General features: G+C 48.5%; 1 protein-coding gene across 2 annotated transcripts in view; it reads left to right on the top strand.

Annotated features, from left to right (window-relative positions):
• Positions 1–27,640, top strand: part of KMT5B (lysine methyltransferase 5B) — a 288,550-nt gene that overhangs the window by 221,154 nt on the left and 39,756 nt on the right. For both annotated transcript variants that reach the window (XM_086957817.1, XM_086957816.1), the window contains exon 11: positions 1,333–1,535. In XM_086957817.1, the coding sequence (XP_086813943.1) occupies positions 1,333–1,535 (203 nt within the window). The remainder of the gene's footprint in view (positions 1–1,332; positions 1,536–27,640) is intronic.

Raw genomic sequence — 27,640 nt, 5'->3', positions numbered from 1 at the left:
CACGAATGTCTAGTGTATGCTTTTTCAATCTTCTGTAACATCCTCCGGCAAGCCACCACTTAGGGGAGAATTGCTTTACGGTCTATGAAGAGCATGTGTATCTATAGCTACACATACCACAAATGCAATATGTTATTTAACGCAGTAAACATCGGTTAGTGGCATGTAGTGCTGTAGATTTACATGTGCCCACCTTCCTCCTAGGAAGCCGCTCGTTGTACCAGATTTTTTTTTTCTCTTTCGCATGATCATCTTATTTTTTTATGCTCCATTTTCATCCTCACCCGTTTTCCGGAAATCATGAGAACGAAGCAGATGCCCATATGCATTACCAGTCATTGGAGGAGTCCCTATACCTCTTGACTTAAAAGACTTATTCAAAGTAAAACAAGTTACACGCATCTGAGGCCAACACTAGATGGCAGGAATATGCAGAGCATGTGAATCTACAGCACTACATGAACCAAACATATGCTAACAAGGTAAGTAACACATTCCGTTTGCACTCAAGTTTCTTCAGATTCTCAAATGTGCCTGTGCCTTTCAATGATGTGAAGTCCCATGATGCAGAAAGTTAAATCTCTGACCAGTGCGGCTAGGCGTTGCCCATTGAATAAGAAATGAAAAACCTATTGTCCATTCATGAAGTGTAGACCGCAAAAGATTAAACCTTGCCACCAAACAGGAAATGTACTGTAGAAACAAGGCTGTGTGTCCTGACTTAAAACTTGACAGGATTGGTTGGTGATGCATGGATATCATCATGGCGCACCCTCAAAGGGAAGCTTGTGCTGCAGGTTACTTTGAAGGATTTTAAAGTTGAGCTTTCTGCTCATACTTGTGACACAAAGGCAGTTTTCTAAATGTTTGGGAAGGAAAGCACAGCGACCCTCAACATTTTTTTATTTTTATTTCTGTTGTATTGTCTAACTGGAGTAGAATGGTGGAGCATTAAGCATCTTTTAAAATAGATGAGCTAGTAAAGTCAGATTTTGTTTTGAAAAACCCTTTCATGTTTATTCTCGCTTGAGTGGGGAAGATCTGGCGGTGTACTCTGATGTAGGACCTGTGGTGCTAACCATCTACAAAAGTGGTTGAAGAGCTATCAGTCTTACCAGTGTGATTAACTTTACTTCATGGATTGTGTATAAGGCCCTCTACACAACACAACATTTTCTGATTCAGGTTTTACGCATTCATCGAATTTAATGATGTATTATTTTTCTAATGGCCTTCATTAACTGTGCAATAGGTTCTGATTAGATGTGTGTCTCTCTTGTGCTTTTTCTTTGTGTATTCTGCCTTCAACACATAAATCTATCATCTTTACAGACGTGGAACCGGTGCTTTCAAATCTAGAGCTGGGAGACCTGTACCTGCCCCTGTTATAAATAGCAAATATGGTCTGCGAGAGACCGATAAACGCTTGAACAGGCTAAAACAGCTGGGGGATGGCAGCAAAAACTGTGACAGTCAGTCTGTTGATTCCAATACTGATGCCGACACTACTCAGGAAAAAACTAACAAAACCAGATGTGAGTAAAGTACCTGTGGGTTATTGCACTTTATGTCTTACTTACCCATTTACAGCAGTTATGTAATACTGTCTACTGTGTTGATGAATAACCTATTCCACCAGAGGAAAACAACTCTTATCAGAAGCATTACCCCAGCGCTGTAGATTTAGACTGCCAAACAGTTTGACCACTTCTTCACAACATTGCACTACCTAAGTATTTGTTCACAAAATTGCACTACCTAAGTATTTGTTCAGTTATATGCTATACAACACAAGACATTCTTGCTCCTTAGTCTTTTTTAGACTGCCACATTTCTTGATAAGTCTTCGATCCCTGCAAAACCTTTGTTGTTTTAAATCTGTTTACTTTCTTTCAGCAAATTGGTTGAGTGCTGGTCCTGCATTTGCCTTTTACCATACCCACTTCTCTCATCTGAGTAACTTTATTTGATCCTGTCAATTAATTTAATCTCTAACGCTTTAGTTTAAATGTCTAAAATTCATACTATGCAGTACGACTCAGTAACAGATTCATCTCTGTTCCTAAATTCCTCACAAAATACTAACTTCCTGTGAATTTTTGCTTCCAACACCTCATCAGTTAGCCATCTTTTCATTCATCGGAAGTGATGTTGTGTTGCACATATAAGCGACACCCCAGCGTGCTGACATAATTTTCTTCCTTTCTCTGCCAACTTTGCGAATCAGGAGAGCTACCTTGGCCATTTGTTAACCACCTTTTTCTACTTTTTGTTGACTTTTTTAATTTAACTTTGCTCTGTGTGCTAGGAACATGTCTCCCAATTAAGCCACAGGGTTCGAACCGTGTGGAGAATGGCACCAACAGAGGTCTATCTCTGACCCCACGGTTGGTTTGTCTATAGTGCTAGGAGTCTCGTCAAGACCCCAAGTCCTGTTTCAACGGTAAGTCTATGAATCCGAGGTGGTTCGTAAGTGGGCGTGAAGCTTCTGACAGCACGACAGAAGAAGGCTCCACGCTGATTCTGGTCCCGTGGGAGACCACAAGTCCCATTCCCACAGACGATCATCTTCAATGTCCAAGACTTTTTTTTCCAACTCGGGTAAGTCAAAGAAGATGTCGTCAAAGTGTTGTTCGGCTCCCCCCCCCCCCTGAAGCCGGAACAACACCCGCCCAACTTAGAATTTTCTACCACACCAGGCACTCCATGTTTGGTCCACCAATTACCTCTGGCGTGAATTTGGGCCCCCTGGAGTCGAGAGGTCCCCTGCTGGTTTACCACTGGTGGGTTAGCACCTGACGCCAGCTGAGCTCTCTGGATCCATCCCCGATGTGGAGCAACACCGTCACGTGTGCCTCCTTCCACCTCTGCTCCCTCCATTTTGGCACCAACTCGGATGCCTCCGGCGCCACTCAATGATAAGCCCATCAATATCCAACTCCGTACCAGTGCCTTTTGACGTCAATGCCAGCACCATCCAGGCCCTACATACCCCTGGTCTTCCCGCCTTAGATCAGCCCTTCCTTCCTGAAGGTGGAGATGAGGAGGAAGGGTTTGGTCCCTGTGAGAAAGTCCCCTCTTTCTACATGGTTGCCCCCACTTTTTTGCTGAATTCCGATGTTCTTTGACTGAGTGTGCCCTGGGCTCCTGCTAACCAGGTACCCAGGGCCTATGTTCTTTCCCTAAAACTGCATTGAAGCCTAAACCCAATTGTCATTTCTGGCCAAAGGTCAGCCCCTGGTAAATAGTACCATAGGTACCCAGAGCACTGTGACTAGGGAAGGCCTCTAAGGGCTGCAGCACTAATTGTGCTACCCTTAGCGGTCCTATACCTTCACACTCACACACTGCCTTTGCAGGCTGCATGTTTTGGTTCAGAACAAAGTGAAGAGTCGACATGGCACACAACCCTGTGTGCCATGCCTATAACCCACTGCCCTGGCATAGATCAGTCACCCATCTAGCTTGGTGCACTATACCAGTGGTGAGGGTACAGGTGCATGTGCCCTGAATCCGTACTGTGCCTTAAGTTCATTCTTAGACATTGTAAGTGCAGTGTGGCCATTAAGGGTATATGGTGCTGGGAGTTTGTCAATGCGAACTCCACAGCACCATAATGGCTACACTGAAAACTGAGAAGTTTGGTATCAAACATCTCAGCACATTAAACCCACATTTATGCCAGTGTGGGATTTAATGAAAAATGCACACAGAGGACATCTTAGAGATGCTCCCTGAAAACTAACCTACCACTAGTGTCCAGTTTGAGTGGCTGCTTTCAGCTACCATCACCAGACATGTTTCTGGACACCTGGGTCGAGAGCCTGCTGCTCTCGGGGACCTGAAACAATGCACATCCTGGGACGAGGTGCTAAGCCTCCTCCCCCAGGATAGGCAGGGTCCACAAAGGGGAAACTTTAAAGGCTTGCCGCCTTTGTGAGCATCCCCAGGCCACTTGCTGCTACAGCAACTGGTTCTGACCCCCACTTTGGGCGGGAAGAACCAGCGGAAAAAACAAGTGAGGAAGGGAGGTGTGCCCACCTCTGACAACTACAACCTTCAGGTGGGGGAGGCGAGGTGAAGCACAACTCTCAGTTGCCCCCATGTTGTAGATAGGGGGACCCAGCCACCCAGAGAAAGGCTTATGTTTGAGGCATATGAGCTGTAGATCGCATACTTTTGCATAGATCGTCATCTGGTGTACGGCTCGGATGTTTGTACTTTGTTATTGTAGAAGTCTTTGTAGTCACGAGATAGGTGAACTCCTCCTTTGGTTTGTAGTGCGCATGGGCATCGACTCCATCTCCAGATTGTTTTTTCCGCCATCGGGTTCGGATGTAATTTGCTGTGCTCAGGGTCAGTGTTGTTTCGATTCCCCTTCGATGCGCAAAGCTCTCACCGCTCGACGGTATTGTTTCGATCGCGATCTCTCGGCGCGCATCTACTTCCCAAACAGAGTTTCGAGTCCGGTCGTCGACGTGGGCCTTTATGCCGATCGGCGCCATAAATCAGCATATAGAAAGGACTCCATTTAAAAAATGCTAGTGTGGGGCTAAATTCCCACACCAGATCTCCACGAGGTCTGCAACGTTTAGCTCGATCCAGAACACGAGAGTCAACACAGCCAAGCCTGTGATTCTTTCAGGTCCAAGAAGACTATACGTGATTGTCGGGCTCAACGTCACAAAATGTCTAGATCAACAGTCTCTGCGCCGGAAGACATCTTTGACAATATTATTAACTGTTACAATAAATGAAAAAGCTGTTAAATATTCATGTGCGATTAAATCCTGCAAAAGAAAGGAAAAGAAAAACGAGTCAAATACATACGCAATTAAACCAGTAACCAAAAGCACATTTAATTAACTTACTGACAATTAATTCCACATGGATTATGGAGAGAGGGGTTTACTGCCAGGTAGTGTGTAGAGAAGAGCAGAGATTGGTGCTCAAGGGGCACCCCCCCCCCAACTCCCCCTTTGAGGCTTGCATCCTTTGTACCCCCGCCCCTTAACCACATTCACAGATGAAGGTTCCCCCTCTCTCCATAATCTATGTGGAATTAATTGGCAGTAAGTTAATTAAATGTGCTTTTGGCAGAACCATATCAGTGGGTTCTGGTTTAATTGCGTATGTATTTGGCTTGTTTTTCTCTTCCTTTCTTTTGCAGGATTTAATCGCACATGAATTGATACCCAGGTCCTTCAACTTTTCCTTGGGTTACCCCATTTATATTAATGGAAGACATCTTCGAGGCAGACCCGACGATCCGGAACCAGAGATAGGAGATGCACAAGCCAGCGACGAATCAGACTCCGAAGACCAGTCGATTACACCAGGTCAACGACCGTGAGTACTGACGGCTACGCCCGGCCCCGAAAAAACATAAGGCTCCGATAACACTTTCACCTTAGGGTCTGGGTGGAAACCGTGATACTGCTTCAGAAGCCCCGGCGCCCACTAAGCCTTCAGGCAGCTCGGGATCAAGCCAGCCACATCACGGTGCCGAAAAACCCTTTTTGGCACCAAAACATAAGCCCAAGGTATCGTCGACCTCCAGACTCTTCAGCACCGTAACCAAAATACCAGAAACTTCGACACTGAAGCAGACTCCATCCAAAACTTCGGATCCGAAAAAACAGCCAAAAAACCTCGGAGTCGAAAACTCCACCTAAGCAAAAGGACACAAAAACTCCTAAAGCTAAGGAAGATAGACCAAAACACCACTCGGAGCCTAAATCCTCTGCGTCGAAAAAAGACAGTGCATCCAAGGAACTTTTCCATCCAGATCCTAAGTAAAAGACACTGCATGTTGACCCCATTACTGGGCAAATCTGAAAGAGACACGTTAGTGATAGATTCCTTACCTTAGAATATCCCCAGGCGTCAGACTGGATCCGGAAATTTTTGCGTAGCAATACCCCTGCACATCGGTAGGCGTCTTCTGCGGCTCCGCGTCCGTCGTCGGCGTCGTTAGCGCTGGAATGACGTCGTCGGAGTACTTAGACGCCGCCCATGCGCGCTGACGTCAGTTCTTCTTTTTTCCGCGCCAGCTAGCGCAGATCCGGAGAAGCTCTACCCCCAGTCAATTTTTGACTGCACTTTTTGATCTTTTGATCACTCTTTTTCTTCGAGTCTTCAACTCTATCGGTGCCGGTAGGGATGCCCGAGTTCAAGCCCTGCTCGAAGTGCGATCGACTGATGTCGGTCACGGACCCCCATCGCCGGTGCCTGAAGTGCTTAGGCCTTGACCATGACGATCGAACCTGCTCCGACTGCCGGGCCCTGACGTCGAAGGCTAGGCGGGAGCTGTCCCGCAAGCGACTCGTGCAGAGGCAGTCGGCCTCGCGCCGGTCCCACGGGAGGTCGAGGGACAGGTCGCGAGGTCTGAGTCATCGAAGCTCCGGGAGTGGACACCGGTCGTCAGGTTCCAAGTCCTCAGGTAAGAGGCATGAGAGGTCGGAGCGACGTCATCGTTCCTCCGACCCACCCCGACGCTCGCACGATGCGGCCGGGGGCTCAGGTGACACCGCCCACGCGGCTCCGCGAGAGTCGCAAGCGTCGCCACCTGCCCCACACCTTCAGGTCCCTGGGCACGGCGCGACGCCAGAGGAGATCGAGCGGTAGCTCATGGCCATGAGAACCCTCCCTCCTCAGTCGGTTCCCGTGCCGCCTTCGGGCCGAACGGTTCCGTCTGGAGGTCCTAACGGGTCGGGTGCTTCGGCCCCGACGCCGTCGGGTGCTTTCTTCCCCGGCGCCGCCGGCGACTTCGGTCTTGGCGCCGCAGTACCTCACCTGATCCGGCTCCGGATCCGGGGCGTCGCCGGTCGACCTTACGACCTCACCGGCGCCGTCCCCACAGGTGTCGCCCCCGGCGCCGCCGTCCCCAATGTTTCCTGCGGTCCGACTCAGGCGTCGGAACGGCGCCGCTGGGCGCCGATTCCGTCGGCCTTTGGAGATTATCTCCATGAGGAGGCCCTGTCTACTAATCCTGGTTTACCGGACACAGGTGACGAGGAGGATTGGGAGGGGTCCGAGGACCCTCTAGCACAGGAGTGCCAGTCTCAACAGGACTGGACATATGAGCTTGGGGAGGCCAGTGGTATTGACACGTCGCCAGACACTGGATTTGTCTCCCATCCGACTGTGGCTTCGGAGGAGGGGGTCTAGATATAGCGTAATGTTGACGAAGGCAGCCAAGGCCTTAAACCTTGAGCTCCCCGTCGCGGCCGTGAGGACTAACCTCCTCACAGAGGTCCTCAAACTGCAGCCCCCACGCCAGCAATCGGGTGCCTTTCGCTCCTTTCGTGGCTACGGAAGGGGCGTCCCCACACGTGCTGCCAGCCACGCGCCGCAGAATGTCCAACAGCGCGGTGGCGGCCGTGGAAACCGCCGTGGCGGCGGTCGGGGACAACGGCGAGGCCAGTCCACACCTCCCTCCACAGCACCCGCCTCAAAACCTTCCTAGTCCGAGTTTTCAGGCCCATGTGACGCCTGTGGGAGGCAGGTTTCGCCATCACCTCTCCCACTGGCGCACTATCACATCGGACAGGTGGGTGCTGCAGATCGTCCGAAGGGGCTACTCCCTCCCCTTCGAGGCAACCCCTCCATCCATGCCACCGCGTGTCGGGGGATCACTTGCAACTCCTGCAAGAGGAAGTCACGGCCCTCTTGGCCAAGGGGGCCATCGAGCGCGTTCCTGGGCCAGAAGTAGGGTTTGGATGTTACTCCCACTACTTTCTGGTACCCAAGAAGGGCAAAGGGGGCCTACGCCCTATCTTTGACCTGCGGAACGTCAACGGCTTCCTCCGGAAGGAGAAGTTCAAGATGCTGACTTTGGCTCAGGTCCTAGCTGCCCTGGACCCGGAAGACTGGCTGGTAGCGTTGGACTTGCAGGACGCTTATTTCCACATTCCCGTCCTGCCGGCCCACCGGCGTTACCTGCGGGTCACGGTAGGCCAAGAGCACTTTCAGTTTACCGTGCTCCCCTTCGGCCTTACCAGCGCCCCACGGGTGTTCACGAAGGTGATGGCGGTGGTCGCAGCTCATCTGCGCAGGTTAGGGGTGTCAGTCTTTCCCTACCTAGACGACTGGTTGTTGAAGGCGGGCTCGCCCCAGGCAGTCGTCAACCACCTCCAGACTACGGCCGACCTCCTGCACTTGCTGGGGTTCTCCATCAATGTGCCGAAGTCACACCTGTGTCCCTCTCAGAAGCTCCTCTTCATCGGAGCGGTTCTCGACTCGGCGCAGTTTCGGGTTTACCCACCCGAACAGCGGGTTCGGGATATACAGGCTCTGATTCCCATCTTCCAGCCGTTATCCAGAGTCTCGTTCAGGTTGACGCTCCACCTGACAGGGATGGCAGACGCTTGGACTCCATTGGCAAGAAAGTGTCAACGATAGCTGCAACTACTGTCCGTGCTGCTAACTCCCGAGCAATATTTGGGAGATATAACAGACAGAGGATGTTGGATATATCACCATATATTGAAAAGCTTCCAGAGCCAGAAAGATCAGAAACTAGAAAAATATTGCTTGAAGTAAAGTGTACTTCTGTAGAGATCATTGACGCAGCAGTGGATGTGCATCTACAGGCTTCCGGCAGTTGGCAGGTGCAGCAGTGCTGAGAAGGCAAGGTTCTCTAAGACAATCATGGCATTAAAAAGTTTTACACGTAAATTGGGAACGAAACCAATCAGGGAAATTTTAACTGTGTACAATGCGACGTGTGTATCTGTGGCACTGTATGGAGCTGGCCTCTGGGGTTATACCAATATAAAGTCACTTCAGATAGTCGAAAATAAATTTTTAAAGAACATCCTATCACTTCCAGAGAGTATAGCGAACTCTATATGCCATGATGAGTTGGGGATCCCCTATATAACGGACACAATTAGAGTACAACCCATCTTACTATGGCACAGAGTATGGACAGTGAACGAATGTGTATTAAATCGAGCCATAATACAGGATGTCTTAAAAATGGGGAGAGCAAATGTTGTTGAATGGCTAAATTACATCAAAACGTTTCTTAATGAAATAGACCGTTCACTCTATTACAATGATCCGCCTTCCATGGCAAATATTCCTAGAAAAGACCTGAAGACACTATGTATGGAATTCCTCAGAAATAGAAGACAGCTTGATGAATCGAATAAAAATACTGTCACTTCTCATCAATTAATTTTAATAAGCGACAAATTACAGCCATACTTAAGTTTATATATGTGTAATTTTGATAGATTACTTTTAACACGTTTTAGAGCTAACATTGTTTTTAGATTATTTACTTTCCCTGTAATGAATTCATGGGCCAAAGAACTCCCTTTATGTCCCTGTGATGAAATATCTATGCAATCGAATATACATGTTCTATTTTTTTGTAAATTCTATACGCTGCCTCGTAGAAAACTGATTGTCCCCATTTTAAAGGAAATGAATGTGAACAGATGTCGCCTAGCATATTTAGTACTGCAAAAAATGGACAATGTTTTTACTGTGGCTTCATTAATTGAGTATTTTAAATTGGTTTTTAAATTTAGGAAGTCGCTTCGCTTGAATGAACTGTAATAGTGTAAACACTATGTACTCTTTTTAATATCCTCCTACATTGATGTAATACTGTGCAATGTAAATGAAATATGACTGCTGTTGCTTTTATGGTTATACCTTTTTAGCCGAATAAAGTACTTTTTGACTTTGACTTTGACTTTGAGAAGGCAAGGTTGGTTAAGGTCAGCATCATTCCGCCAGGAGGTCCAGGCTAAGATCATCGATATTGCTTATGATGGGGAGTTTCTCTTTGGCCAGCATATTGATGAGGCCCTGCAGGCCATAAAGAAGGATACAGAAACTGCGAGGTCGCTGAGGAACCTACAGTTTCGTAAATCGGCCTTTCGTGGTGCCAAAGGTCGTGGGTCCTATTCCAATAGAGGGGGCTACTCTCAACAGCTCTCGTACTAGTCTTCTTAAGGTAACCAGCGATACCAACTGTATAAGCAACAAACATTCGGGCAGCGAGGTAACAACTACTCGCAGGGAAAAAAAGAAGCCTTCTTACCGAGGACGAGATACCTCTAGAAAGCAATGAGACATACCACCTGCCACCACCTCTGCCCACCCCAAGGTCAAAGGTTGGAGGAAGAATATCCCACTTCTTCATAAATTTGGTCAAAAATTACTACGGACAGGTGGGTCCTGGATGTAGTGGCCAAGGGGCCATGCTTTAGAATTCGTCAAAACCCCTCCAAAAGGTCCACCACCAGCCCACCCCAGATCAATGTAATGATTCGGAAAGGAGCAATCGAGTAAAGTTCCTCAATTGCAAAGTGGAAAAAGGTTCTATTCGAGGTTCTTCCTCATACGCAAGAAGTCAGGAGAATGGCGCCCTATCCTCGACCTGCGTGCCCTCAACAAATACCTCAAGAAATTATCTTTCCGGATGTTAACACTTCAAGAAATCCTCCAGCTTCTTTCCAAAGGGGGATCACATGGCCACCCTCGACCTTCAGGTGCTTATTTTCATGTACCAATCCTTCCCTGGCACAAGAAGTTCTTAAGATTCAGAGTGGCTGGCAGCGATTTTCAATTCAAGGTTTCTCCCATTTGGACTTCGTTCAGCGCCCCGTGTATTCACAAACATGTTAGCTCCAGTAGCGGCGCATCTTCGCTTAAGGCATTCAAGTTTTCCCTATTTGGGCGATTGGCTTATCAAGGCCAATTCTTTAGAAGCAGCAAGAGCGCATGTTCAAGGATGCCTGATGCTATTCCTATCTCTGGGTTTCTCAATCAGTCTCGAAAAATCTCATCTAACTCCATCACAAAGAAAGTCGTTTCTGGGAGCCACACTAGATACTCTGCTCACTCAGGCTTTCGTTTCAAAAGAAAGGCAGCTCAAGATTTGCAAGATGGCTCTCCTTTTACAACAAAGAGAGTGCATTTCAGTTCGGACGTTCAAGTCTTTTCTAGGGATGATTTCCTCCTGCATCCCTCTGGTACCCAACTGTTGTCTCCGAATGAGACCTTTGCAAGAGGAACTCAGCCTCCAATGGGTGCAGGTTTCGGGATCGTTCGACGACAAGATCATCATAACTTACCGTATGAGAGAAGCCTTAATCTGGTGGACTCAAAAGAAAAATTTGCAACAAGGATGTACATTCCTGCCAAGGTATGCCATCACCACGGACGCTTCCCTCGAAAGATGGGGGGGCACACCTTCAGGGAATGCCCGTCAATGGAAAATGAAATACGCAGCAAAAGAAATGGCACATAAATCTGTTATAGCTGAGAGCAATTTTTCTGGCTTTGAAGTCCTTTCGAACCGTATTACAGGGGTTCAGAGTTCTAATCAGGACCGACAAAACAACAAGTATGCATTACTTAAACAAGCAAGGGGGTACAAGATCGGCCTTTCTGTCTCGGCAACCCCAGGAGATTTGGGATTCGGCTCTGGATCTCAAGATAGATCGTTCAGCAGTCCACGTTCCAGGGATGTCCAATGTGCTAGCGGATTCTCTCAGCAGATCTGCAATGTCAAATCACGAATGAAATATCCATCAACCGACTTGAGACCGAGTCTTTCGAGAGTGGGGTCACCCCGACCTGGACTTGTTTGCAACAATTCAGAACTGAAAATGCCCACACTTTCAAGCTGGATTCCTCACAGGGACTCATGCGGGGATGCACTTCCGATGAACTGGTCTCAGATATATGCATACGCCTTCCCTACGTTTCCTTTGGTCCCCAGAGTCATCCGGAAAATGAAGAGGCAGCCGTGTCGCCTCATTTTCATTGCGCCCAGATGGCCTCACCAATATTGGTTCACAGAGCTTGTGCTCCTCTCGGAAAGCAATCCTATTCAGCTTCCATCAATACTGAATCTTATGACAATGCAAGGGGGTCAAATTTGTCACCCGGACCCAGCTTCCTAGACATTAGCAGCTTGGCTCCTCAACACGTTGAATTCGCACATCTAGATCAAATGGCCTACCCAACCCTCCCCAAGCTGGATCCAGTTCATCACCCAGCTGTGAGAAATTTGCCTCCTCCTTCCTTGAAAAGACGGAAACTTTAAGGTGGACCTGCAGAGGGCTCTGGAGCATCTCCCTCTCTTACCTACCTCCACCCTCTCCCTGACAGCCTTACCCACATGTCCACCTGGGTTCACACTCAAAAACAATGCCTCATGGACTTCCTTCAGAACCTTTAACGAAGAATCCATCCACAAAATTATAGTAGCGCTGAAACCTGCAAACCACTTCAATGATTCACTTTCCCCAACTTCTTCAATGAGATCAAATCATTGATATTCCCCTCTGGACCAAGATTGTTAATGCCTCTCTACTTCAAGGCATTATCTCTGATTGCCTAAAGTCGGGGCAGGTGTCCCCATCCTAAAAAAACTATCAGCAGACCACACGGACCTAAACAATTTTCACCCAATCTCCAGCATTCCAACTCCGGCGAAGCTCCTGGAAAAATGTTTTCACATCCAACTCTGTAATGTCATTGAACATTTCTGCCTTCTGGACCATTTCCAATCTGGCTCCAAATTAGTTATGACACACTTTGTGGACGATGCGTTAAAAAATAAATCATTGCCTCCAAATCCTCCTTGACCTCTCTTCAGCATTCAATACAGTTAAGCACAACAACTTATTAGATCTTTTGAAGCAGAGAATGGGCTTATCAGGGACCGTCCTAAATAGGTTCACCTAGTTTCTCCAAAACAGAACTCAAAGATTCTAGGTTAATCAGTCCCTATCTAAGACAACTCCGTCACACTAGGGGTCCCGCAGAGTTCCTCCCTCTCTTAACCACTCTCTTTAACTTGTTCATGGAGACTCTGACCAAAATTCTCAGTTCATCCAGCATTCACAATCACATATATGCTGATGACACCCAACTATATCTGAAAGTCTCCTCCCTGGTAGACATGAGATCCCTTAATTTAACTCTACAGAAAACCCAATGCTGGCTGGCAGACAACCACCTTAAACTAAACACCCTCAAAACCAAATTCCTACTAATCGCTCCACCCAACCAGTCACTTGTCATTGAGGAATGTCTGAAACAACAATCCGCCCTCAACTGCCCGCCCTAAGTTATCGATTCAGCAAGATCACTGGGAATAACTCTTGACAAGACATTTAATATGCAGAAGCATATCTGTGCTTCCACCAAGTTCGAACCTTGAAATTAACATCTTAAGAAAACTAAAACCCTTCCTTCCTAAAATGACTTCAAATCTGCAGTACAAGCCCTTATAACTTCCAGGTTATATTATGGAAGTGCAACCCTTTGCAGCCTGCTCAGATCCACAACAGCTCCTTTAAAGGCCACCCTGTCTGAGGTTAGACTCATCACCGGATCAAAAAGAAACAGCAATATCTCCTCTGACTTTATAGCTCTCAACTGGTTCCCCTATGATGCAAGAATTCAATTAAAAATCGCCTGCATACCCCTTAAAGCCCTACACTTCAATACCCCACTATACTTTGCTCAGAAGTTGGAGCTCTCTGGTGGCGACAATTCTTTCAAGCGCTCCAACACTCTTTTGTTGCAACCAAAGAGATTTGCCAAAAAGAAAACCAACAACCGAGCTTTCTCTGGGATCTCCCTGAGAACCTGGAACTCACTGCCCCGTAAAACCATACTGAATCCCTCAACTGTTTCCATCAAGAAAGAAGTTAAAGCATTACTCATGAACAAATGTATTCACGAGATCCGATGATATCCTCTCACCATACCTCTCCATATTTGTCAATTACTCTCAAGATGCTGCTTGTCATCATTGTTTCGATGATTGGTTTTCTTATTCTTACTGTGTTTGTACTACTATATCCATTTGTATCTTTACTTCGTGCCAATCTCTCCTAAATTTTGGGATCCTTATTTGTTTCCATATGTCTCTGCTCTCTGAACATGTCTGATATCTCTGATATCTGCATGGGTCATGTTCGCACTAACCCTGGGTGGAGCAGGAGTAGCATCTCTACGCAAAGTTCCCCGGAGTTGGAAAGCAACTCCGTGGAACTTCACTACGCTCCGCGCCCTCCCCGCCCAAAATAATAAAAATTAATTAAAAGGCATTTACCTGCCCCGTAGCTGCCTGAACTCCGCTCTCGCAATGGAACGCGAAGTAAGCAAAACAACATAAACTCAGCTGGCGGAGTGTAGTTACCCCATGGGGTTCGCTTTATATAAAACTTTTAAAATAAATATATCTGCCAGCTTTAGGCCAGGTCATGCTAAAAGATTGCAAAGGCCGAGCTAGTTATTTTGCAGCTAGACTCTAATCCTTGCCTCTATCCCTACACCATCACTATTAGTGGATGGAGGCTTTTTTTGGAACTGGATGTGATGTGGTTCCGTGCATCCAAAATATTCCATAGAACAATGATGACAAGGAGGTGAACAACCTGCAACCCCTCTTAATACTGGTGATCGGCTGTACCTGGTTTTACTAAATGCCAGTGGCTAGATGCATCTAAAGAGATAAGCTATGTTTGTCACCCAGACCACTTTGTGAAGAATGCTTCTTTCGCAGTAGTTGTGTGAAGGGCAGCAGAAGTACTTTATTTATTTGCCTACTGTTGAAGCCAACACAAACTTGTTAACTGAGTCTATTCAACCAGTTCCAACTTCTTCTAAGCCAGTGTTGTTACTGAACAAAACTTTATCAGATACCCTTTTGCCCACTTAGCGCAAGACATACTCGAGCCCTCTGGTCAGCCAACCTTTGTGCCAGGCAAGTTAGTGCTAAGGACCCTAGCGGCCTTCTTGTCGACAGGTATGATGCCTTTCCACGTTGGCCAGTTGATCACTCTTCCAACTTTTTTTGCTCCACTACATACTTTGAAGGAGGAGGAGAGGCTACATTGGCGCAACCCTAAAATTGTGCTCGGCTTTTAAATTGACCACACAAGGGACCATTGTGAGGAAGAAAAACCTCTCTAACAAAGATAGAGAGGGCAGTGCAGAAGAGGATGTTGTCAAGATGGATAGTGGGTTTTTTCATTAAAATCTTCTATGCGCTCTCCAAGAAGCAGTCTGCCATTACGATGACATTTGTGGGGCAGGGTGTTGCGTGGGATTCTAGATATCTACCAGGAAGTGGTTCAGAAATTAATAATGTCACTGATTTAGCTAAACTTCTACTGGTGGGAAAGACTGTATACTAAAAAACATGATGTTCACACAGGATTCAATACCTTATCTCCATGTTTCACAACTTCCTGAATCATCTGAAATATATAAAAATCAACAACATACAAAACAAGACACATTGAAATTCTAGTTGCTCGAGTGCTCAAAACTATCTTCATGCTTGCAAATACTATAAAAACATTTGGGATAGATCCTCTAAATGTTCAGGATTCAAAACCATCACCCATTCAAGCCTTATTCCTTGTTCACAGAACACTTTGGTCACCAGGCAGAGTCCACAGAATAGGTCTGCTTAATCCCAGCCCTAGCTTGAGCTGCGATTGTGAAACTACCACTGTACGATAAACTGTATTTAACTGCTCTAGTCTTGTCTATCACTGGTCTGACATCTGAATATTGTTGTTCTTGGCTACAGAAACTAGATAATTGACAAAATGATACCTCTTCCCCAACTTACAAAGCACAATAGCTAACTAGAAATCCCCGGAAATCTCCCTAACTCCCATACACACACAGCAACAGAGACACACCACCCACTCACAGAATTTAAAGTCAGAATTGCTAATTCAAATATTAAAGGAATAATGTTAGGCCTTAACTCCACATCGCTGTACTTAACAGGACACAGTAACAGCAATTTCTGATGGATACATCTGCCTGTGGGTTCCTCACCTTTTGAATTACCCCTTACACAAAACCTTTCTCCATTGCTCTACCACGTCGACGAGGACGCAATGTCATCGGAGCAATAAGAAAACCTTGTAGGCGTGCTAATGTCAGTTCCTTTTTTCCCCCTCCGTCAACGCATAACAGTTTTTTCAGGGCTCCCCATTTCTGAGAGTTTCATTGTTACATGTTCTCCTGAAATTTGTAGCAGTGCAAAGGCTGCTCAGAAGAAATCTGGTTTCAAGCCTTGTAGGGAATGCAGGGATCATATGTCTATCACGGACCCCCATGATAATGGTCTTTGGTGCCTTTCGTCGGACCCCTACTTCGAGGGGTGTTCATCGTTTTGATGCATGAATCCGAAAACCCTCAAAGAGAGGGAGGCCAAGTTGCTCATGGCCAGGGCGAAGAAGCAGAAGAGGGGCTGAAAAAGGATGAGATCGAAGTCTATGTGACCGACTCCGCACACCTCGAAGTCATCGAGGAAGCACAAGAATAAGCAGCGTCATGGTTCAAGACGTCGTTCTTCTAAGGCTAAATCACCGAAATCGGGGTCCCTGGCACCCCGGCATCGCAGAAAGGATCAAGTCTCACCTCCCCCTTCACCTCAGGTTACTCCAGCACACCTTCGACCACTCCACCTCCGGCTCCAGTGATTCCGGCGCCGCAACCTGAGCCAGTCTTACAGCCTCCTCGAGCTATCCCTGAACAAGCGGTACCAGATTAGTACCCCCTCCCCCCCCCCCCCCCCCCCCCCCTTCCGGCTCCAGGTACTGATCCTGCACATTTCTGGAATACGATGTACGGCATGTTCGCCAGGGTGGTTATCCCTACTGGTGCGCCTGTTGGCCCATGGGACCGCTGTCTTTCAACCTGGGAGGCTTGTCACCTCATTTTGCTCAGGCACCTTTCATGCCGATGACCCAGGGAGGTTGGCCTCTCCGGACGCTGAGGATCTCGATGCTAGTGCAATCCCTGGAGGGAAGAATGGAGTATTCTCCGGTGCCGTTTTGGCCTCATGCAGCATCTTCAGCTACCCCTGTGGAGCCTCCATCGATGCCTTTCCTGAAGTCACCGGTGCCGCGTCTGGCACCGCTGACACCGATACCCAAGTTGAGACCCTGAAGGGAGGCACAGAGATTCTGGAGGAGGAAGAATACCAGAAGCAACAGGAAGAGTTTGAAGAAGGGGAGATTATTGATCCAATGCAAGAGTTTGAAGAACTGCCGGAGGCTAGTTGTTTAGATACGTCTCCAAAGTGGAAACTCTCTTTTCCGAAAGGCCTTCCTTCGCAGGAGGTCCCTTCTTGCTACTCAGTCATGAGGAAGGCAGCTGATCTACTAGACTTGCAGTTGCCTACTGCAGAAATAAAGTCAAACATCCTGACAGAGGTTTTTCACTCTCCTTCTGTGATCGAGCCTCTGCTCCCCTTTAATGAGGCTTTGCCAGAGCCCATCTTAGAGGTATGGCAGAAGTCTATGACTGCCCTTGCTGTGTCCTGATCAAGGGCAAGAAGGTACAAAGTAGCGCTTATGTGTCGGGATTGCCAGTAGCCCAAAAATATTAATGCCACTAACCTTGTCCTTGTGACCAGCGGAGATGATGTCTGGTGAAAGACCCCCCAATTCCTCCTAGACACAAACCCCAACAAAGGAGTCTATACATCCTCTGCGTGGACTCGTGCCCCGGGGAAAAGGGAAGTGGATAAAATAAAAAACTAGCTGTAGGTTCTGTGATTCCCTCAAGGTCTGGTCAAGAGAACGGCTGCGTACCAGGAAGGCTGTCCTCACTGCATAAGAGGATGACAAAACACAATACTTGCACCTGGTCTTTCTGATTACCTATAGCTGAATAACCCCCTTTCTTCTCCCTCCTTACCAGACAGTCATAAAACCAGGCAGGGTATTTCTTATCCCTTGTGTTCCAAAACAAAAAATGTATAAAAATAACAAAGGAATAATAGTCCAATTCCAATAGTCTGTATCTGGTACGAAGTATACCACAAGATGAACGCCTCCTCACCCACGCACACAAAGCCCTCTACGACCAAGGACCCGAATGCCTCAACACGCGACTGTCCTTCTACACCCCCTCCCGCCAACTACGATCGTCCAATCAAGCCCTCGCCGCCATTCCGCGCATCCATAAATCCACCATGGGGGGGAAGATCCTTCTCCTACCTAGCGGCCAAAACCTGGAATTCTCTCCCCATCCACCTCCGCCTTACACAAAACCACCTCGCCTTCAGAAAGCAACGAAAAACTTGGATATTCGATAAGTAAAGCACACCCCTCCCTCAAGCGCCTTGAGACCCTCTGGGTGAGGAGTGCGCTATACAAATCTCTGAACTTGAACTTGAAAACGTGTAGACCCACAATGTCACTACCAGATTAAGCACACCCAGGATTATCCTTTTCCAAGAGTGTTAGCGTTGTTAAAAGATACAAAGCTAATGTTCACAACTGTTCTTTCGGTGCTTAGTGATCTCTGAATCGAACAAGTAACTAGAGCCAAGGTGTCCAAAAGAAGAATAAGCGTGGTAACCAGGAACTGCGGTTAAAGATCACCAAAAGAACGAAGTAAACAAGGCAGTTCCCCCTGAATACTGCTAGAAGGAAATTACATTGAGAGCGTCTTGGCTTCAGACGCGTCCAAAGCAACAATCCTTCACTCTCCGTCGAATGCAATGTGAACGCGTAACAGCGCGTTTACATTACACCGCGGCTTCACTAATCTAACTCTTTAAGCCCAGGTGCAAAGCGAACGCGGAGGAGGCGAGCCCGCACTCCTTCCGCTGAAATACCTGGCTCGATTTCAAACTCGTAAATGAATATCCAGAACTGCGGCGGCTTCAATCTTCATGGTGAAATCCGGCGGGGAACACCATCCGCCATTCCCACAGAAACCGGTTGATTGGCAAGCACCTTCCCAGCCTGAAGGAAGTGCATTTGTAAGTTCCACCCCAAGCCTCCGTGTATCGTGACTCTAGGCATGCTGGTTGTTGTAGTCTTCCAATAGTTTACCCTCAGCTCATGTCGGCCTGGCGAACAGCGGTAACCACAACAATGATATAGTCGTAACCCCCTTGACATCAAAATCGCTACACTATGGATCCGGCTTTATCTGCATATCCATCCCCTGAGAGCTTAGTAGTTCTGCAGCATGCTCTACAAAGCAGTCTTCTGGCTCTTTTCCATCCATGGCTGGACATAGGGAATCTAAGAGGATGGAACAATCAGCTAAGAAGGTGTTTTCCTCAGCTAGTATGGCTTTAATATTGACAAATGCAACATGCCTACTGGTTCGCTACATTCATGCTTTGATGGATTTGGCTAAGGAAGGGATTCCTAAGCTTCCAGAGGACGTTCGGACCATTTTGCAGAGGTTCTGTCGTACACTAAAGTTGTGGTCCGTCATTCAATCTTAAGCTTGACACAGCTGACTCTGTTGCCTGAGTGATGAGTTCCTCAGTGACAATTAGGAAGCACACCTGGCTAAGGGGGTCTGGTTTTTCTCCAGATGTGCAGGCCACCCTACAGGCGAATCCTATAGATTATACAGAGGGAAAGGTAGAGGTAGCCTGCTATGCTCAGCTCACCAGCAAGTCTCCTTCTCCTCCTCTCCGGTTCCATCAACAGGTACCGCAGGGAAGCAGCTCTAGATCCCCATCTTTTTTTTTTTTGTGGTGTAAGAATTTTATTGCACTTTTTTTCATCACATACAAGACAAATCGATAATCACCTATAGCGTGTTCGCCTACAACCGCAATGGGCCGGCGTCCAGCAACTATGGTTATCGGCAACAGTGTTAGATGTACACAGCCCATCAGCCGACATCCAGTGGACCGGCGGCGAATTGTCAGATAGAGTCCAGTCGCACGTCAGTGCTATGTCCGCTGCCTGATACATCAATAATCTTACATTTTCATAGTTTTTTGATCCTTTTAACTGTAACTTAACTTAACTGTACATTCCCCAACTTGTAGTTCTCTCCCTGCATCCTCCCCTCTGCATCACAGCATCCTCCCTCCTAGGTGCCAGCACTTTACATCTGTTCGTCCTGTGTTGTCACCATCAGATGTCCATTTACATCGCTTCAGATTCTGAATCTGACGTACCATGCTCAAGTAAATAGTCACGTAAGTACCCCCAGTAGTCTTTGGGCCTAGAGCCAATTGGCAGTTCCTCCTCGTATGTGTTGAGCGTGTCTCGGCAATATACCATGTCTTCAATCCAGCGTTTCACCTCTAGTGCCCTTCTACTATTCCAATGGATTGACACCCTCCTCTTAGCTAACAGGAGAGCAACATCACAGAATTTACGCTTCAAGGCTCTCAAGTGCGGAGTTATACCCAATAAACAGATCTTTGCTTCGCACAGCATGATAACCCCTAACATTTCGTTCAATACCTGTACGACTTGTTCCCAATATCCCGCCACCTTTCTACAGTGCCACGCTAGATGCATGAAGTCAGCATCTGCTTGTTTACACCTGCAGCAGTTTGAATCTTCCCGTAAGCCATGCTTGTGTAGCCTCTGGGGGGTGTGGTAGACCTGATGTAAATACTTGTAATGTATTATTTTCAAATTCCCGTTGGGTGTCAGCATACCCGTAAGCATGCATGCGGAGTCCCATTCTACTTCTGTCAGGGGTTCTGCTAGCGCAGCGCTCCATCTGTCCCTGGCTTTGTGTGTGTTGTTCCCCACCGCCCCTTGTGTACTCGCATAAAGCTTGGACACCATGTGAGATGCTTTGGGTGTAGTCAAGAGTAGCTGTAGAGGTACCAGGGTAGGCGGCTCCTCTGGATAAGTTGGGTAGTGTTCTCGTATTGCTCTCTGTAGCCTGAAGAAGTTAAAATTAAACAGTGGAGATGGATTTGTGATGTAATGTAGTTTATCTAGTGTCTGGAATTATCCATCTTTGTATAGGTCCCCCAATGTGTCTATTCCGGCCTGCCGGAACAGATCCATGCCAACCTTTTCCTGTGTTACCGAGAGGGCTGGGTGATGTGCTAGTGGGAGTGTGGGTGCGTACAGTGGCAGGCAATTTGTTTCCTTGCCTATTAGTCGCCATGCCTCAGCGGTCGCGTTGACTGTGTTAATATCACGGTCATGTAGTCTGGTGCGTTTGTGCGTGAGTATATTGGCCAATGGAATCGGGTCAGTGTCGCCCGCCTCCACCGCCACATGTGTCAGGAAGGGCACTTCATGATACCAAAAGTGTGCGTATTGCGCCTGCGCGCACAAGTAATACAGGTAGAAGTCAGGTACTTTGAACCCCCCCCTGGCATATGGCAATGTCATGGTGCGCAGGTCCATCCTTGCCTGCTTGCCCGCCCATAGCAAATTAAGTACTAGCGTCCTGATATTACGGAAGACAGCAGCGGGAGGTTTTATTGGGATGTTGTTAAATAAATATAGAAATTTCGGCAAGAGCACCATTTTTATTATCGCTGCCCTGTCCGCCAACGAAAGTGGCAGTCTGTTCCATTTCTTTATTTTATCCTCCAGGGTTGCAATCGTCCGCCCGTAGTTTGTCCTAATGACCACTTCAGGGTCTCTGTGGAACCATATACCCAAATATTTTGTGGGTTCCTCTTGCCACTCCAATGGAAGGTCTAGTTTAGTTGGTTGTGTGCTGTCTGTTAGTGCCAGCACCAGAGATTTATCCCAGTTTATCTGTAAGCCGGCTTGGTGACCAAATTTTATATATTCCCTCAGTAGGGGATTTAGGTGTTGTTCCGGGTGTTTAACATACAACACCATGTCATCCGCGTACAGTGAGATGTGTATGGGTCGGGAGGGCATTTGAATCGCTGAGTGGTGAAAATGTTGTCGGATTTTGCAGGCTAGAGGCTCCAGCACTAGAGCGAAAAGCATCGGTGATAGCGGGCACCCCTGTCTAGTACCTCTGCAGATTTGTATGGGTTCTGATATGTATCTGTTCACTCTGATGCGTGCCTTCAAGTCTGTGTAGAGCATCGCTATCCAACCCTGAAATATCCAGGGGAACCCCATGCGCACCAGTACCGCATGAATAAAGGGCCAGCCTATTGTGTCGAACGCTTTAGCAGCGTCTAGGAGCACTGCCACAGCCTTCGTTTCCGGAGCTAGATAATGTGCTAATGCGAACAGTGTTCGGGTGTTGTGTGTGGTGGCCCTGTCTGGTATGAATCCCGACTGATCGGGTCTAATTAACATTGGCATAAGTGGCTTTAGCCTGTCTGCCAGCAGACTAGCTATGATTTTGGTATCTACATTTAACAAAGATAAAGGACGGTATGAATCGCATTTATCAGCGTCTTTGCCCGGTTTTAGCAGCGTGATGAGCAGGGCTTCCCTCAGCGAAGCTGGCAGTTTCTGGGCCTCATGTGCCGTCCTGTACATCCGTACTAAGTGCGGTGCAAGGAGGTCTGCGTATGCCTTATAAAATTCCGCTACAAAGCCATCCGGTCCCGGTGCTTTGTTGTTAGGTAGGCGCCTGATGGTGTCCGTGACTTCCTCTATAGTTATGGGACGTTCTAGGTATTTCCTATGTCCATCTGCTAACCACGCCATCTCAATATCCTCCATGTATTTCAATAGTTCAGGCTGTGACGGCGAGGGGTGTGCCTCGTATAGCGTGCCATATGTTTTCATAAATTCTCGCAGTATACCCTTGGTGTCCGTGACCACCCTCCCGGTGCTAGTGGTTATGGATGTGATATTTTGTGGTGTTTTGCCTGTGCATATCTTTGCGGCCAGCTCCCTGCCAGGTCTACCTCCTTCTCCATACCTCCTCGCAGTAGCTCGTTTAGTTACATATTGCAGCTCGTCCGTTGCAAATTTAGCATGTTCCGTCAATAGTGACTGGATATCCCACAAGATTTTGGTGTCTCCCGTCTGCGTATATGACTGTTCTAGTGCTTGAATGGCTTGTTCCCATGTGTGTAATTGGTGTCTGATATCCTTTAGGATGCCCGAGGCCGTACTGAGGCAGACTCCCCGGATTGTAGCCTTGAAGGCCTCCCACAGCAAACCTGGGTCTTCCGTGGTTGGGCCGTTAAGATCAAAGTAGTCCCCTATTGCCTTATGTATTGTGGAGGCGTACACTGGGTCTCTCAATGCGGCTGCGTTAAATCGCCAGGTGAAGGGTGGTGGGTCGTAGTGTGGGATATCCACTTCTAAAAGTACCGGACTGTGGTCCGATAGTGTACGTGGCAAGTGCGCAACATCCACCACCCATGAGAGTACCTCTTGAGTGCCCAGCCAGTAGTCTATCTTGGACCAACTGTTGTTTGCTGCGTTTATGTGTGTCGCTGTCGCCACCCCTGGGTTGCGAACCCGCCATAAATCTACCAAACGTAGGTCCTCCATCGCGTCTTTCACCATTGCCCTAGCATTACCATGTTGTTCCAAAGTGTGTGCTGCTCTGTCTAGAGCGTCCTGCAATGTGACATTAAAATCTCCTCCCCACAGTACATCAGGTGCCTGCATGTTTGTGATGGTGTGCCAGACCTTGCTAAAAAACCCCGGGTCATCCATATTTGGGCCATATGTGTTCACCAATAGAATCTGTTGCCGTCTAAGTCTGCCTGCTAGCATTATGCTCCTCCCAGCTGTGTCTCTTTGTACGTCTGTAATTTCAAAGCCCGTACCCTTCCTGATTAATATGCTCACACCTCTTGAATATGTCGAGTAGCTAGAGTGAACTACTGTTTCAGCCCATCTTGCCCCCAGTGTGGAGGTGCCATCTCGGTCTAAGTGCGTTTCCTGCAAGAAAACAATGTTAATTCGCAATCTATCAAAATAAGCAAATAGTCGCCTGATCTTCTTCGGGTTGCCTAGGCCCCTCAAATTCCAAGTGAGAATTTTCAGCGTGTTACTACGTGACATGGGTATGTATTTGGTGATGAACTATACACTTCAGACGTCTAGTCTGCTTGTTATACCATGTGTGTATGGTGCCATAGCGTACATCATTCAATAGTGACAACGTCATCTGCTGAGTACAAACATTATGTACATGCCAGTACAGTCCCAAGGAGTTTGCCATGCTTCTCAGACACAGAGGTTGCAGTCGGCTAGATTCTGATTCCCCCGCCCTCCCCCCACCCACTTTAGCGCCCAAACTTTGCCAAAGCCATCCCCGAATCAACTTCAACTTTAACAGTAACTTCTGTGTCCAACTTAGTTCGGGGTACACCCTCCTGGGGGTGTCACCAGGTTCACACATCTCCACCCACATAGTGGATGTGGACGGTCGCAAGCGTGTGTTTTAGTGAATAGCTTGTTCGTGACTTCCCCCAACCCCTGTCACCCACTAAACATAGTTAGCATCGCTGCAATGTCACATCTCAATTACTCCAGACTCCCCTACGTCTCTAGTTCCAGTGCATATGTGGGCTGTGCTATGTAACGTGCGTAATTTCTCCTGCTCAGTGAACAGTTGAACAACCAGGCCGGTCGGGGCCACGGCAACCTGCCCGCTGCCTCTCATTCTAGTAGCCGCCCCCCCCGTCTCTCCACGTTTACAACAGCATTTCGTATACTCACAACTGAAACAGCACTTCCACGGCATCTCAGATACAGGGGCAGCACTCACATTATGTTCGTAAGCGCCTTTCCAGTTCAGCCGCCGCCACCTTCGCGGCCATCATGGTCCATGAGATTGTCCGCAGGCCATAATGTTTATAGACAGCCGTAACTCATTGGCGAAGTTCGTAAATCCGTCTAGCTGGTTAGTGTTCTTTCTCGCTCATTCCACGTCACTGGTTGGTTCATTCCTGTCTTGCTGTTTTCTCCTCTTGCCTTGTTGCTTGACATATTCCTGTGCCGCCTGCACCGTTGGTAGTATGACAGGTTTCCCGCCGGTGATGACTTTGAGTTTCGCCGGATATAGCATGGCGTATTCCAGGCCAAGTTCTCTGAGCTTCTTTTTGACAGGAGCGAATTCTTTCCTAGCCTGTTGCACCGCCATAGTGTGGTCCGGGTAGAACTCTAGCGTGTTTCCTTGGTGAGTAATTTTCCCCATCTCCCGTGCCAGCCTCAAGACCGTGTCTCTGTCCCTGTAATTAAGCATGCGGGCAATGACCATGCGCGGGGCAGCTCCGGGTTTCGGCACAGGTGCCAGTGATCGATGTGCGCGTTCCACCAGGAACACTGTAGACAGTTTGTCGGCTCCAAAGATTTCTTTCAGCAGGGTTTCTACATAAGTCTCCATCTTCCCTGTGTTTGTGGATTCTGGCAGGCCCGAAATCCGTACGTTGTTCCGCCTGGACCTAGCTTCCTGGTCCTCCACCCTCGCTTGTAGGCTTTCCACTGTTTTTTCCAGGCCACCGCAGGTCTTGGTTGTGGTCTTCTGCTCATCTTCCAGCCTCGAGATTCGCTGCTCTGCCTCCGTGAGGCGTCCGTCGTGTTGTTCAATTTTCACCGCCATGTTGTCGACCCTCTGTACCACGCTGTCGAGTTTTCCGTGCATCTCTTGTAAACTCTGCTGTATCGCCCTCAGAACCGACTCCATGCCTGTGCCCTCTGATGTCTCTTGGCCCCCGTCCACCTCTGGGTCAGTTGTGTTATTTTTACCTTGGTTCCGCTTTTCGAACTGGAGCTTAGATTGATTCCGGTCGGGTTTCCCCATTTCAGGGTGCTGTTTGGACGAGTGCTGCTCTGCCGATTTTGGGCTGTTGCCCGATGTTGTACTGGCTGTGGAGATGGCACGAGGCGCCGTTACTGCAGCTCCCCCTCTGGCCGTTCGTGTGGTCATCTGCGGGCTACCTAGTGCCTGGATGTAGGTTGGCGCCCAACTAGGTCTCTTGCGGCAGGTGGTGTCGTTAACTGGACCGTTGAGGCACTACAAGGGCAGTATTTCACAGTCTCACATCACGCTGTGGGGGGGGCAGTCCCCGTGTAGTTGGTGGAGCCGGCGCTACGCTGATGTCCATGCGTTTAAATTACAGGCGCCTTCGCATGTGAGATGTCCTGTCTGCTCACCTCCGTATCTGATTCACTTTCGGCTCCCTTCGTTGCCCAGCTGTCAGCGCTCCGAGTATGGGTCGATGCGAGGCACGATCAATGGAAAGCGCCGGGATCCTCCCACTGCTGCCGGTTTATAGTTGCGTTCTTCTCAAGCAGACATCGGGGGGGATTTGTCCGGCGGGAACGTCCGCCGCCGCCTCCAGCCTGGTGCGTTTCACGGGCGCCGCCATCTTTCCCACAGTGGAACGCACGCCGATTTTTTGTGGCGCTGTGTCCTGGGGTCTTACTTGAGCCCCGCAAATGTCGCGCTGGTGGTTAATAGCCACTTACCAGGTGGCGCCGGGTGTGATCATGTGTCCCGCTGTGCTAGGAGCCTTGGGAAGCTCCGATCCGCCAAGTGTCCGGAGCGGCCATTTTGTCGATGTTCCAGCCAGGAGTCCGAGCTTTGGGCTGGATCTGTCCGTCCCCGTTCAGTATGCCTCTTATTTTTGACGTGAGATGTCGGCCTCGCCTTCCGATGCCCATATTTATGATCGCCGCTTCTTTTCGTGAGGTTTCAAGGGGTTAAAGGCCGCTAGGCGCGCGACCGTCCGGCGGAGCCGACACGCTAGCCAGCCATTCCGCAGTGCGCCCTCTAGCGCCCCCTAGATCCCCATCTTAGAGCATGTTGGTCCCGTGGGAGGTCGGTGTCCCATTTTCTACGAAATTGGAGATTTGTTACATCAGATCTTTGGGTTTTGGATCTTGTAGAGAAGATACACCCTTCCTTTCTGGGAGTTTCCCCCTCCTTTCCCTCCTCTCTATGGCTGGCGCTTCGAGGACCATCTGTGCTCCTGCAACAAGAGTGTCTGTTTTTACTACAGAAAGGTGCAATATTGTTCCAGAGCAGGGAAGGGGTCAGAGATGCTACTCCTGGTATTTCCTGGTCCCCAAAAAGGATGGGCGATTGAGACTGATCCTAGACCTCAGGATCTTTAATTTTACCTCAAACAGGAGAAATTCAAGATGTTGACTATAGCTCAGGTTCTGCTGGCTCTGTAGATGGAGGACTTGTAGATCCTGTGGAGCATGCAGAGAGTGTTATAGCGGACGAATGGAGACGGCGCTGACCTGCTTGGACATGGAGAGGGAGGAGTCTAGGATTAATCCTAGATTGCGTGCATGGTCGGTGGGTGTTGGTGCTGTTCCCAGTGTGGTCGGCCACCAGGAGTCGTCCCTGGCAGAGGGGGTGGGTCCGAGGATGAGGACCTCCGTCTTGTCCGAGTTCAGCTTCAGACGGCTGCTCCTCATCCAATCGGCGACGGCCTTCATTCCCTCGTGGAGGTTGGTTTTGGCGGTTTGTGGGTCCTTGGTGAGGGAGAGGATGAGCTGGGTGTTGTCAGCGTAGGAGATGATGTTGAGGTCGTGATGGCCGGCCACTTGTGCGAGGAGGGCCTTGTAGACATTGAACAGCGTTGGGCTGAGGGATTAGCCCTGGGGGACACCGCAGATGATGTTGGTGGCTTCGAATCGGGAGGGTGGGAGGCGGATACTCTGTGTTCTGCCGGAGAGAAAGGACGTGGTCCAGTCAAGAGCTTTCTCTTGGATTCCGGCTTCTAGGAGGCGTGTTTTTAGAGTGCAATGGCAGACCGTGTCAAAGGCGGCTGACAGGTCCAGGAGGATGAGGGCTGATGTTTCGCCATTGTCTAGTTGGTGCCTGATGTCGTCTGTGGCGGCGATGAGGGCTGTCTCGGTGCTGTTGTTTCATCTGAATCCGGACTGGGAAGGGTCCAAGATGTTGTCTTCGAGGTGTCGGGCCAGTTGCATGTTCACGATTTTCTCGATGACCTTTGCTGGGAATGAGAGCAGGG

Source organism: Lissotriton vulgaris, chromosome 2_1 (genome assembly GCF_964263255.1).
Source record: "Lissotriton vulgaris chromosome 2_1, aLisVul1.2, whole genome shotgun sequence".
NCBI classification, from domain to species: domain Eukaryota; kingdom Metazoa; phylum Chordata; class Amphibia; order Caudata; family Salamandridae; genus Lissotriton; species Lissotriton vulgaris.
This window is presented reverse-complemented; position numbering and strand designations above follow the sequence as displayed.